Raw genomic sequence first — 12,618 nt, 5'->3', positions numbered from 1 at the left:
CTTGCTTATGTTAGTATGTTCGCAACCAAGGTATCCTCTCTTTGCACACTCATACTAAAAAACACCTTCAGTTATCAGAATTTTATTGGCTTGTGGGTCTTGATGCATCAGAAAGTGTGATTAACTGCATTCTGTGGAAGCTCACGGCCCCTTTGTATTGGAAGCATGGTACAAGGTTTTGACTCACGAAACCAACCAAAATATTTTGGTTTTGCAGGCTGTTGAAGTGGAACAGCCTGTGATATTGAAGGATTGCAATGTCTTAAAGTTAGGATAAGTATGCCACGTCGTATTTGTGAAGGTGTACTACCTAGCCTCTCACTACCTTCCGTAATTGACTCCCTTTGTACTGCATATCTACATTATAAATAAGAGTGGCCTCTGTCATATTTGACAAGCCAAAGCATTCTCTAATTCTCTGGTTATCAACTTGGTATTAGAGCCCAGTACCTTGGGTATTATTTTATTTTATTTTATTTTAAAAATCCACTACCAGTAGGTTCAACATCTCAAGTAACTGAGGCTTTGGCCTCCCTGGTCAAGCATGCTAGACAGAACATGCCTCAAGGTATGTCGTGCCATGCGGCCCACGCCTGACTCGCTGACCACTGCCTAACCCCGCTGATCTTGCGTGGCGCCTCCGCCTAGCCTTCGCTCTTCCCCCTGCCCTCGCATTACTGCCTGGTTCTTCGGAAGCCCAATGCCGATGCCCCCTGCCTTGCACTGATTCCCGCTGGCCCCTGCCAGCCTTTGCCAGCCTCGCCACTGGCCCTGCCTCCTGCCAGCCTCTTGCATTGGCCACTGCTGATCCACCAATCTTCATTTTGTAAGTTTGTTTACCGCACCCATTTCTTAATTGTATTGATACAAAGGCTCTATGATGGAGAGTAGCATAGTGGTACCTCCATAGGAGGATTTGGTGGTAGTGAAGTGTGCCATGTTGGGACTCATAACCCATCCCTCCAACCGGGTCTGGCAAAGTTGAATGGGACCAATTACCTTGCCTGGTCAAGTGCCTCTCCTACTTTATGTGGCAATCAATTCTTGGGGTACTTGACGGGTGACACTCCGATGCCAGCTGAGGCCTCTGCCAAAAATGCTTGGTTGGCTAATGATGCCCTTATTATCTCTTTGCTGTTGAACTCGATGGAGCCCTTATGTTCAACAAACATAAGCACAGTCTAGTAGTATCACCCAGATTCATCTCTCTCCCTGCCTACTGCTCTGCCCTTACCACTCTTTGGCAATAGCTAGATTTCTATCACCTTGTTCCAATGGCCTGCACTGATGATGTTACCGCATTTAAAATGGATTGTGAGCTGGAAAGGGTCTATGCTTTCTCACTAGCTTGAATCCGTAATATTTCAAATTCATATTCAACTCCTAGGCAGGGGCAGTTCCCACTCTCATATAGGCCTATAACTTGGTTCAGCATGAATAATGTCCCCGGTCTGTTATGTTGCCTACTATGGTCCTTGATCGATCAACAGTTGTAACCACTGAACAAGTCACTCCGGCCATGGACCGTTCTAGGTCCTCCACTAAACCTGGACCTCCTGTTTGGGAACCCATCAAGTGTGACTATTGTGGCAAGCCTTGACAGGCCGACACACTCGTGAAACGGGCTGGAAACTTCATGATCGTCCTAAAGGAGGGTGTGGTGGGAAAAACGGCTCTATATGCTACCATGTACATCTCTAGGAGGCTGCTAACAATTCTCAACCACCTATCTATGCCTTTGGGGCCCCTTTTTTTGAGTCAGTTGTTTGCTTTCCAGTTCATGATGTTGCAGCTTGGTACAACTTCCTTTACTTCAACTCCTTCCACTGCACCTACCTCTCACGTTGCCTAGTCAGGTTTATTCTATGTCTCTTTTAATTAATTAGTTCTGGTTCCTCATGTCTCCTTGACTCATGAGCCTCAGATTGTAGGACTAGTTCCTTAGAATTGTTTCGGTCATGTCTTCCTTGTTCGGGTAACGATAAGTCCGAGTTGCAGTGGATTCTTATCGTCTATTTCTGGGAAGGTTTTGTTAATTGCCCTCATACCATATCCTTGTCCTGTGTTCTTTATGTGCCTATTCTCTACTCTTATTTGCTTTCTATTTATCGTCTCATTGTTGAACTAAATTATTGTGTTATGTTCTATTCCACACTCACTGTGTTCTTTGGGATCTGGTGAAGGGGGCATCAATTGGATATGTTGCAGACTTGCAGTACGTTATGGGTTGTACTATCTGGATCCACATCTTACTGCTATGCCTCTGAAGGATTCTGCTCATACTCTTCAGTCTTCAGGCAGACAGTGCTCTTCAGCAACTGCATTAGTGGCACCATCGTCTTTGTCTTCTATCCATTCGTATAATAGGATGGTGCATATATATCTTTAATGCCCAACTTGCGTACAATAGGATGAAACACCTTACAATGTAAACCTTCGTAAACACATTAGCTAATTACATCTATTGGTCGGGAGTGTTCCAGCTGCCCAAATCTACCATCAAATCTATTGAATCCCTCTTCTGCTCATTCCTGTGGAAATGTTCAAATTCCCCCAAATTCGTTCACCCCCTCCGCTGGTCCTCCATTTGCCTCCCAAAGTCGGAAGGTGGCCTTGGACTTAGGAGAATCAAAGATGCCAACTCCGCTTCCATCCTTAAGCTGGTTTGTTTCCGAAAAACCAAGCATATGGGTCTGTTGGGACCACCACCCGCAATCCTAATTCCTCTTGGGTTTGGCGTAAGATTCTTCTTGCCAGGCCCCTTGCCATATCTGCCATTTGCTCTCGCATGGACCACCAACTCCTTTTGGCTTGACAACTGGCACCCTGCTGGTGTCCTATCTTCGATCATGGAGAACCGCCTTGTTTACTCCTTTGGTATTCCTAGGGCCTCTATGGTGTCCTTCAATCATCTCCCTTGCCTCTTGGTCCCCTCTCCCAACACCCCCTCTCTTGATACTATATGGCATTTGCTTTCCTCCCTTACTGCCCCTTCCTCCAGAGCCGACCAAACCATCTAGACTCCATCCTCCTCGGGCTCCTCCTCCACTGCCTCGGCTTGGAACCTCATCCGCTCCCCTTCCCCTTGCGTTCCCTGGAACAAAATTGTCTGGTTCAAAGCCCACATCACGCGCCACAATTTCACTGTTTGGAGAGCTCTCTCCAACTGCCTCCCGACCCAATCCTTCCTCAGCTTCCGTCATATCCCTACCCCCCCCACCTGCTGCCTCTGTTGGAATGTCCAGGAAGACACCACCCACCTATTCTTCGACTGTCTTTTCTCCTCCTACATCTGGAAGCTATTCCTATCCAAATGCTGGCCTACCCGGAGAACCCCCTCACCCTACCAAGAGAATAGCTTTGGATTGATATGACATTTTCTGACTCTTCCATTTGCGACACCTCTGGGAAACTTGCTTTTGGAGCAACTATCAGCCATATTTGGATGCAACACAACCTTCGTAGATGGACTTCCAACTCCAGATATCTTGACTGGATTTGGAAGGCCATCTACTTCGATGTCTCCTCCAAACTTGGTTCTCTCCCCCATCACCCAGTAAGTGACTTCCCAAGGAATAGGATTTCTGTTGGCTCCTAGGGGCTTTCTCTGTCAATTCTAGCTCCCCCTTCCCCTGCCCTCTAGGGATGTATCCCCTACCTCTGGCTTTGTATATCCCTCCCCCCTTTTTTCCCTTATATTTAATTTATATATTCATCCAAAAAAAATAAAAAAGAAAAAAAAAGCTAACTAATTCTCAGAGGTGATAAAGAAATGAAAATTGAGCCTTGCTCAAGCTTCTCCTTGACGAAGTGTCTGTCAATCTCAATATGCGTGCTTTTGTCAAGATGGAACGGGTTATGAGTTGTTGCTGCCTTGTTATCACAAATAGTCTCATAGGCTCATCAGTAGTGACCCTGAGATCACAAAGTAATACCTTGAGCCATATGAGTTCACAAACACCTTATTTTAATGCTCAGTGTTCTGCTGCTTCAACACTAGATCTAGAAACTATTGGTTCTTACTCCTCCAGGTTACTAGATTTCGTCAAAAAATGAGCAATATCTTGAAATAGAACACTGATCATCAGCGAAACTAGCTCCACTCAGTATCAGTGAAGGCTTCTAGCTTTAGATTGCCTTTGTTGGAGAATAAGATTCCTTTTCTAGGAGGACAAGGAACCGACTAAAAATCCCTATAGCATATGCCAGGCCGGGTATGGGAGAGGTATATCAGTCTACCAAAAAGTCTCTAATAAACAAGTGTCTACAAGATTTCTGTATCTACTAGATCACCACCCTTGTTGCTGAGATGATGGTTGACCTCGATAGGAGATTCTACTAGTTTGCATTTGAGTATTCCTTTCTCACTAAAAAAGTATAGAATATACTTCCTTTTGGAGATAAAGATGCCCCGGCTTGATTAGACAACTTTCATTCCTAGGAATTATTTGAGTGGTCCTAAATCCTTAATTTCGAACTCATTGGCTCATAGTTGTCAAGACGCTGCCTTGGTGTCTATGCGATTGCCGCCTTAGTGCAAGGCTGTGGTTTGGCACTTATTTATGCCAAATATCATTTAAGCAAATGATTCATTTACTTAAAGTATTATTTATAAGTTAGCAAATACCCCCTATTTGAATTCTTTAAAAATAGTTTCAAATTCAAATTTCAGAAGATTAAAATGTCAACACCCATAGCCCAAGAACGAAAGCTGGATTTTTGGTTTTAGGGGTGATTTTCAACTTTGAAATGCTGAGGTTTTTCTCAATTTTAAAAATTTCATAAATATAATCATGGTGTACATTGCTAAAAATCAGAAGTGCGGTGAAATAATCTTTTGTTTTGATGTCCATAGAATTATTTTCATTCAGGAGATTTTAACATCATCCACATACTTTAAAGGAGTTTAATGATTTAAGTAGTCTTAGACTTGTTGGAGAGCTGATTTTGTGCTCTAACTATTACAAAAAGTCTCATGTAAAAATAAAATCATTTGATCATCAAACTTATTAAAGAACAAAAACATTTCTTTAAATGTTGATTTTTGATGACTTTTTTTCTTGGGTGAATAATAATGCATTGAAAGAAGGGGAGGAAAAATACAGTCCCAAGGGGGAGATTACAAACCCTATAAGGGTGACAAAAGCCCAGTAAGGACTACAACCAAGGCCCAATGGGCTTGAAGACTAAAAAACATGTCATAAACATGTCCATTACATCACAAAAGTCCACATGGACTTTGAACAAAACAAGGGATCCCAATACAAGCAAGGGCAACCAAGTCAAATCCAAGGAGGGTTTGTGAAACCCTAACAAACTATCTCTTCTCTTCATCTTTCCAGCCGACAAGGGGGGCACTGCTGGCAAAAGGGCAGCCGCGGTGGAGGGGCGCTGGCTTGCAGAGGGCCATGACCAAGCGAGCAGCTAGCCTAGCGGAGTTGACAGCCATGATGAAGGGGCGCCGACCTTGTGGAGGGCAACGGTGAAGTAATTGCTAGCTGAGCATAGCTGGCAGCCTAATTGGCTGTTGGCCATGCAGTGGGTAGCAAATCGGCACTAGCCATGCGAGCCAGGAAAATCGTGTGGCTGGCCAACTAGGGCTGGTGGCGAACGTCTGTAGGCCATGTGTGCTGGCTGGTTACCAAGCAACGGTGGAGCAAGCCGGGAGGAGCATGATGAGGACTGGCACGAGAGTAAACAACTGGGACTGGAGGTGATAGGCTGCTGACTGAGTGGGAATCCAAACTAGCTAAGAGGACTAGCGGGGATGGTGACCTACAAGGCTGGTGGCCAAGTTGCGACTCGGAACCCTGATTTGTCTTGTGCTCATCAATCAGATGAATTTTTTGAAAGAATTGTCAAGGTGTGAAAGTCGCTTCTCTCGGTACCAGTTGTTCCGCAGATGAAAGAAGCTCCAGCAGGGGATGAAGAGACAGAGAAAAGGAGGAGAGGAGGAAGAAGAGAGGGAGAGAGAATGCAAGGGAGAGGATGAGAGAAGGAGAAGGGAGGGTGAGAAGCGGGGAGGCCGGGCTGCTCCAAAGCAGCTGCTGATAAGTTGTGCTCTCCTTCACTTGGGTTTTCGAGAGCGCCTTTTGTTCTTGCTTGCCATATTCTGGTTTTTTATTGAATGCTCTATATCTGTTTTTATTTTTTAATTAATTAATTAATTTTTTGATGACTTGATATGACTTAATGTTGATTTTTGATGACTTGATGCGGTTTAATGTTGATTTTTTTATGACTTGATGTGGCTTAATGTTGATTTTGTATGATATAAGGTATATGTAGCATACTAAATAATTTTAGAAAAGAGGGGGAAATAAATAATAACACTTGGTCGCATTGGTCCCTAAACGCTTAGGCACCCCTCTGCCACCTTGGGCTGCCTTGACAACTCTATATTGGTTAATTGAGATTTTACTTGGAAATTTTTGCATCATCACTGCCTGCCACCACTATAACATACACAATGAGAGCAGTAACCTTACTATCCTCACGCTTGACAAACAAGGTGTGATTAGCTTGACTTTGGTTGTAGCCAAATTTCTGCATTGTCTTTGGGATCCGACCAAACCAAGCATGTGGAGACTGTTTCAGACCATAGAGAGGTTTCTGTAAATGGCACACTTTCTCAGTGGTTGATGATGATGCAAAACCTGGAGGAATGTCCATGTAAACTTCTTCCAAATTTTCATTTAGGAAGGCTTTTTTTACATTTAACTATTGGAGATTCCATCCATGAATAGTAACACATGATAGCAAAGCACGAACTAAGTTCATATTGGCGACATGGGTGAAAGTGTCCTGATAGTCAATCAATGCCATAGGTTTGATTGAAGCCCTTAGCAACCAACCTTGCCTTGTACCTCTCAATGGTTCCATTTGCCTTATGCTTTATGGTAACCGCCATTTTTACATCCCATTGGCTTCTTTCCCTCTAGACAGGGAGCAAGCTTCTAAGTACCGTTCTTCCTTAGAGACTGCATTTCCTTTTCCATAGCACCCTTCCACTTAGAATTAGACATAGCATCTTTCCATCCATGCGGAATAGAAACAGAAGATAGAGAGGAAACAAAGGATCGATAGGATGGGGTTAAACGGGATGTTTAGTACATGCTCTAACTCCTTTCCTATTAGCAAGAGGAACATCTGTGCCATCAATAACAATCAGAGGATCCTTGCTACTTGATTGAGATGAAGGAGGTGGATCAGGGAGTACCAATTGACATGGTACGTCGGTTGTGGGTTGCTTTGTCCGATCCTTCCGTCGTGAGTATGTGAGCAACTCTCGTTTTTGTAATTCTGATATAAGAATATGCTCCCCCTTACCAGTATCTTCTAGAGGTTTCTCACCCTCAATCTGAACAGTGTCAGTAACAAAAGTGCTTGAAGGAATCTCTAGAATAATATTCTTCCTCTCAAGAGATGATTGGTAGTAGGGTTCAGATTCATGTAAGGTAACATCCATGGTAACAAAGAGACGACGAGAGGGAGGATGGTAGCACTTGCAATCCTTCTGGGCGGCAAAGTATCCAAGGAAGATACAACGAAAATCCTGAGTATCAAGTTTAGACCTGAAGGGGGTGGATTTGTGAGCATAAGAGACACAACCAAACTCTCAAGGAGGAAGGTGGGATGCAAGGGAGGGATCTAGAAGACGGCTAACTGGGGTTTGAAAGTCCAAAACGCTGGATGGAACCTTGTTGATGAGATAGGCTGTAGTGAGGACATCATACCTCTAACAAAATTTTGGAACATTCGTAGTAAATAGAATAGAGTGGGTTATGTCAAGAAGATGCGGTTCTTCCACTCAGGAATCCCATTTTGTTTTGGAGTGCAGTCTTGTAAATGATACCATGCTCATTTAGATACTGACGAAAACTAGTATCAATGTATTCTGTACCATAATCACTTCGAAGGGATCCGAACCATGGCTACAAATTGTGTCCGGATCATGGTAAGGAACGGAAAACAGTAAAGGTGTCAGATCTATTCCAAAGAAGATTAATTCAGGTTAGGCAAGTCACAAGTGTAGTTATCAATAAAAGAAGGGGAAGTGTTTCCTGTTGGGGAGTACATTTCCTACGTGTGCGTGAGGGCCAATGGGAGTGCATGAGGAAGCATCCACAGAGATGTCATTTTCCATTTCATGGGAGGTGGGCTGGTCGTTTCACCCTTACATGTGTCTAGGTGCAAGGGCCTCACTTCCCCCCCCATAAACCTTTTTCCCATAAAAGAAATAAACCATTTGAAACCATCCCGAGTTACAATGCGAAAGGTCCCCCAAACTTCAGAGTGAATAACAGAGAAAGGAGTTTCACTTTTATTCAAAGTCGGGGAATAAGAAAAGTGAGTATATTTAGCTAACTCTCAAGTTTCATAGTGAAATTTGTCTAGAGTACAATCCTTTCTTGAAGAAGGAAACATTAAATCTAAAGTGCTAAATGACCAAGACATTGGTGCCATTAGTGCACTTACTGGAGAACACTGTCGGTCTGAAGAGTATGAGCAGAAAGCGATGGAGGCATAACAGTAAGATAATACAGCTCGTCTCGAACCCTACCTTATCCAATCATTGCTCTCGTCACCAGATCTTGAAATGACAGTGGGTAGAATAAATGAGACGCAACAATCGATAATGGAAAGAAAGTTAGCTAAAAAATTAGGAACATATAGAATAAAAGACAAGGATATAGTAGGAGAACATTTAACTTAACCTTTACCAGAAATGATGATTAGGATCCATCGTCTACAAGAACTTTGTCCTTACCCGAACAATGAGGTATGAACAAAATTGGTCAGAGGAACTAGTCATAAGGTCTGAAGCTCCTGAATCAAGGAGCCAGGAAGGTCTAGAACTGGAAGAGACAAAGAAAAATTATTGATGGGAAAAATGAGAAGCAGGGATGGTGCTAGGTGCAGCCGTGCAGAGGAAGTAGTCGAAGTTGAGACATCATGTGCTGAAGGGCTTGTAACTGATCCGAAGAGAAAGGCATTGTAGATGCAGAGGCAGGTACAGGCGGAGCAGGTCGAAGGAGAGAGCTATCAGTAGTTTCGGAGTGATGTGCCTGGTGGCATGTAGAACCCTGTTTCCCTCCACGGCCTCCTTTAGGTCGACTATGTAGTTTCCAACATCTCTCACGGGTGTGGCGGGGTTTGCTACGATAGTCACATTTGATGGGCTTTCTTGCAATGGGTGCAAACTTATTACTAGAAGAGTCCATGATTGTAGGAGTAGAAACCAGAGCCGTGTCAGTAGGAACAATAGAGGGCATCATGACAAATCGACGATGGTCTTCATGATGTAGATTATATCCCGAAAGGAGTGTAGGAACTTATCTTTGCCAAGAATCTAAATACGAATCTGATCATGCTCTGGATTTAGGCCAGTAAGAAAGTCATAGACGCCTTCATTTCCCGCTCACACTAAAATATAGTGGCATCAATAGTACAAGCTAGGGGAATTGGTTGATAAAAATGCAACTGTTGCCAAAGAGCATGTAAGGCTTCGTAATAGGCGGTTAGAGATAATTCCTTTCGAGAATTCTCGTGAACTTGATGCGGAGCTTATAAATTTGCGCATAAGTTTCTTGCGTGGCATCCCATAACACTTTTGCAGAATTCATAAGAACAAAACTAGAACTGATAGTAGATTCCATGGAATTGAGGAGAAAAGACATGATAAGGGAATCGTGGGCCAACCAAGTATTTTTTGCAGTACTTTCAGTATATAGTAGGTTCCATGTATTGAGGAGAAAAGACATGACAAGGGCATCATGGGCAAAGCATTTTTTTTTGTAGTACTTTCAATAGGCATAGGGGTGTCACCAGTCAAGTACCCTGAGAAATTACCCCGAATAGTTAGTAGACAACGCCTTGAACAAGCGAGGTAATTAGACCCATTCAGCTCTGTTGGACCTGGCTGGAGGTTTGGGTTATGACCATGAGTCCCAACACGACTCAACTCACTACCCTAAGGCCTCCCAAGGTGGTGCTAGTATTGCTACTCAGCCATAGAGTTGGAATCACAGATAAATAATGGGTTGCTGATAACTGGTAGGAATAAGAGTTGTGGGTGGTCTACCGTATCATAGAAGCAAGCACAAAAAAAGTCTCAAGATGATGGTGCAAGAGAGCAAGGAGAGAAGTGTGAGGGCCTGAGGTGTAGCCGGGGCCTAGTAGGGGCTAGTGGGAGTGAGGGAGGGGCTCATTGGTGGTGATAGGACCTGGTAGCCAGGCGGTGGAGGTGGTAGAGGCGGTATAGGTGCTGGACCTCACGGTGATGGCGACAAAGGCCACTGGGATGATTGGAAAGGGGACCAGGGGCCAGGGGGATGGTAGAATGAGGCAAGGGTTGTGAGTGGAGAGAGACAAGAGGTGTTAAGGGCCGCTAGTGGTGATCGATGGGGGCGGCAGTGGCCACTGGGGGCCAGGCGACAATGGCAGGAGGCGGCAAAGGCTGCTGGGTTAGGAGGACGGCAGCAAGGGGCTGCTGGGCGTCAATTGGCAGAAGGCGGCAAGGGCCATTGGGGGCTGGCAGTGCTGGCATGGCTGGCTTAGGGAACCTGACGGTGACTGGTGGAATCTAGTCATAGGTGGCTGGCGGTGGTGCCGTGTGGCAGTGGTGGTGTGACTTGCAGTGGTTAGTTGAGGTGAGTATCTGTCAGTAATGCTTGGTGCAACATATGTTGGAGCATGTTCAATCTACTATGGTTGATCAGTGAGGCCGGAGCCTCGAGAACTCGTGATGGTGACCCTACTGGTGGCGGGAAAAAAAAAAGAAAAAAACTGTTAAAGGTTTCGGGGCTTTGATACGAAGTTGAATACCAGAATTTGGGAGAATGATTTGGCTTGCCTCGAATGACAGAGGCCGCCTTTGTTTATAGATGGGAGAAGGGATTACAAATAGGGAATGTTCAGTAAGGATGAGTCACACTCCTTATCCTAACATACACACACGGAATCTAGGCACATTAAAATAAATAATGTGTGTAATAGACCATATTAGAGAATGCGTCCTATGTACACTACCAACCTAGGGTCCAAAGTCAAACTACCATTTTGGGTGTGATTTTTTAAATCTAAGGTTCCACTATGTTTAGAGAGCCTAAAATAGGGTGTCCTAGAAGTTTCAGGTTGTAATTTGGCTATTTGTCCCTCGAAACCGACCACCAAAACTTGTAGAAAGAAATATACAGGTTCAACCGCAACTTCGGTTTCTAGCCTGGTTGAAACCAGGCTTGAAACCGAATCCTGGAACCTTGATTAGAATAAGGTACAAGTGGAGATAGCAAGTTTTGATCCACTGCCTAATTATAACTGTATTTTTTCTAAAGCCCTCAATATAAGTTCATTGAATTTATTATTGGGTGCTTGGTAGTGGGGCTTTAAGGTACAGGTGTAAAGCCGTACAAGGCACAATGTGGCACACTTGATGCTTTTTGGGTGCTGTTATGAGACATAGATGACATTGGAAGCATGGAGTATACACATTACACTTATAGCGATGCTGGAAGATTCTCTATTGTCCTAAATATCTGTGGAAGGTAACTTTGCACCTATCTGGTTATCCTGTCTCATTCTGATGCTTTAAATCTTCGTCACACAATAATTCTATGAGAATGAACTCTGGTTTTCTGACCCTTTTGTACTCTGTCCTGTATGTCATCCGACTAAGTAATGACAAGTGGTCCAATTAGCTCCAAACAAGTATACATTCTGTGGTTGAAATATAATAGGTTGTGTCCCGAAGAATCTTTCAAATTGAGGACCTTGACATATTCACTTATCAGAGACATTATTTTATTGTCAATCACATTGGAGCTATACGTGCTGAGCATGATGATTTTGCTGTTCGTTTTGCTTCATCCGTGAACCAGGTACTCAATTATCCTGGTTGGTCTATCCTGGTCAGCTCTTTTTCAATGCAAATTGCCCTGCTTTCATATACTAAGAGAATCTCACCTTCTTATTGATATATAGAGTTCCATTTTACTGTACTGAAAGATTATCAATAGGTTTGAAATTTCGGGTTTCAACCCCATTTCGTCCTCTTGGGAAATCGAACCATGAATTTTAGATGAATAATGACATATATACTCGGGGTAAGTTTAAAACTGGGTCACTTCATAATTTTAATTCAAGAGTGGCCTTTCTGTTTACCCTTTTATGTGCAGATTATATCTCTGAAATCAACAGATGGTGCAGACATAGAGTGGTGCAAGGAAGTGAAGGGAAATATGTATGATATGGTTGTTGAAGGTATTCAGCTTCTAAGCAAATGGACTGCACGCATTTGGGAACAGGGTGCATGGAAATTCTCTCGTCCCTGTAAAGATGCAATTCCTGCAGAAACTCATGGGAGTTCTGCATCATTTTCTGACTATGAGAAGGTATCACTATGTATTTTTTTTTCATTTTCAATGGTAACATTTCAGCATGAATTTCCTCGTCTTCTGTCACTCTTAATTAAGGGAACAAGAGAGTGAGAGGGGAAATCTACAAGGCCTATCTGTTAAATCAGTCATTAATGTGGCCTTCCAGTGAAATTGGACCTATGTGATCTGGATATTAATACCAGGACTGGGTTACCCCTGTAATTTCTATTGAATGTTAGTT

The 12,618-nt window shown here is 43.5% G+C and overlaps 1 protein-coding gene across 5 annotated transcripts in view; it reads left to right on the top strand.

Moving 5' to 3' along the window:
- The window catches only part of LOC122068939 (protein PIR-like), a 59,131-nt gene that overhangs the window by 22,080 nt on the left and 24,433 nt on the right, over positions 1-12,618 (top strand). For all 5 annotated transcript variants that reach the window (XM_042632846.1, XM_042632849.1, XM_042632847.1 and 2 more), the window contains exons 13-14: positions 11,786-11,879; positions 12,177-12,392. In XM_042632846.1, coding sequence (XP_042488780.1) covers positions 11,786-11,879; positions 12,177-12,392 — 310 coding nt within the window. The remainder of the gene's footprint in view (positions 1-11,785; positions 11,880-12,176; positions 12,393-12,618) is intronic.

Source organism: Macadamia integrifolia, unplaced genomic scaffold (genome assembly GCF_013358625.1).
Source record: "Macadamia integrifolia cultivar HAES 741 unplaced genomic scaffold, SCU_Mint_v3 scaffold484, whole genome shotgun sequence".
Lineage (NCBI taxonomy): Eukaryota > Viridiplantae > Streptophyta > Magnoliopsida > Proteales > Proteaceae > Macadamia > Macadamia integrifolia.
This window is presented reverse-complemented; position numbering and strand designations above follow the sequence as displayed.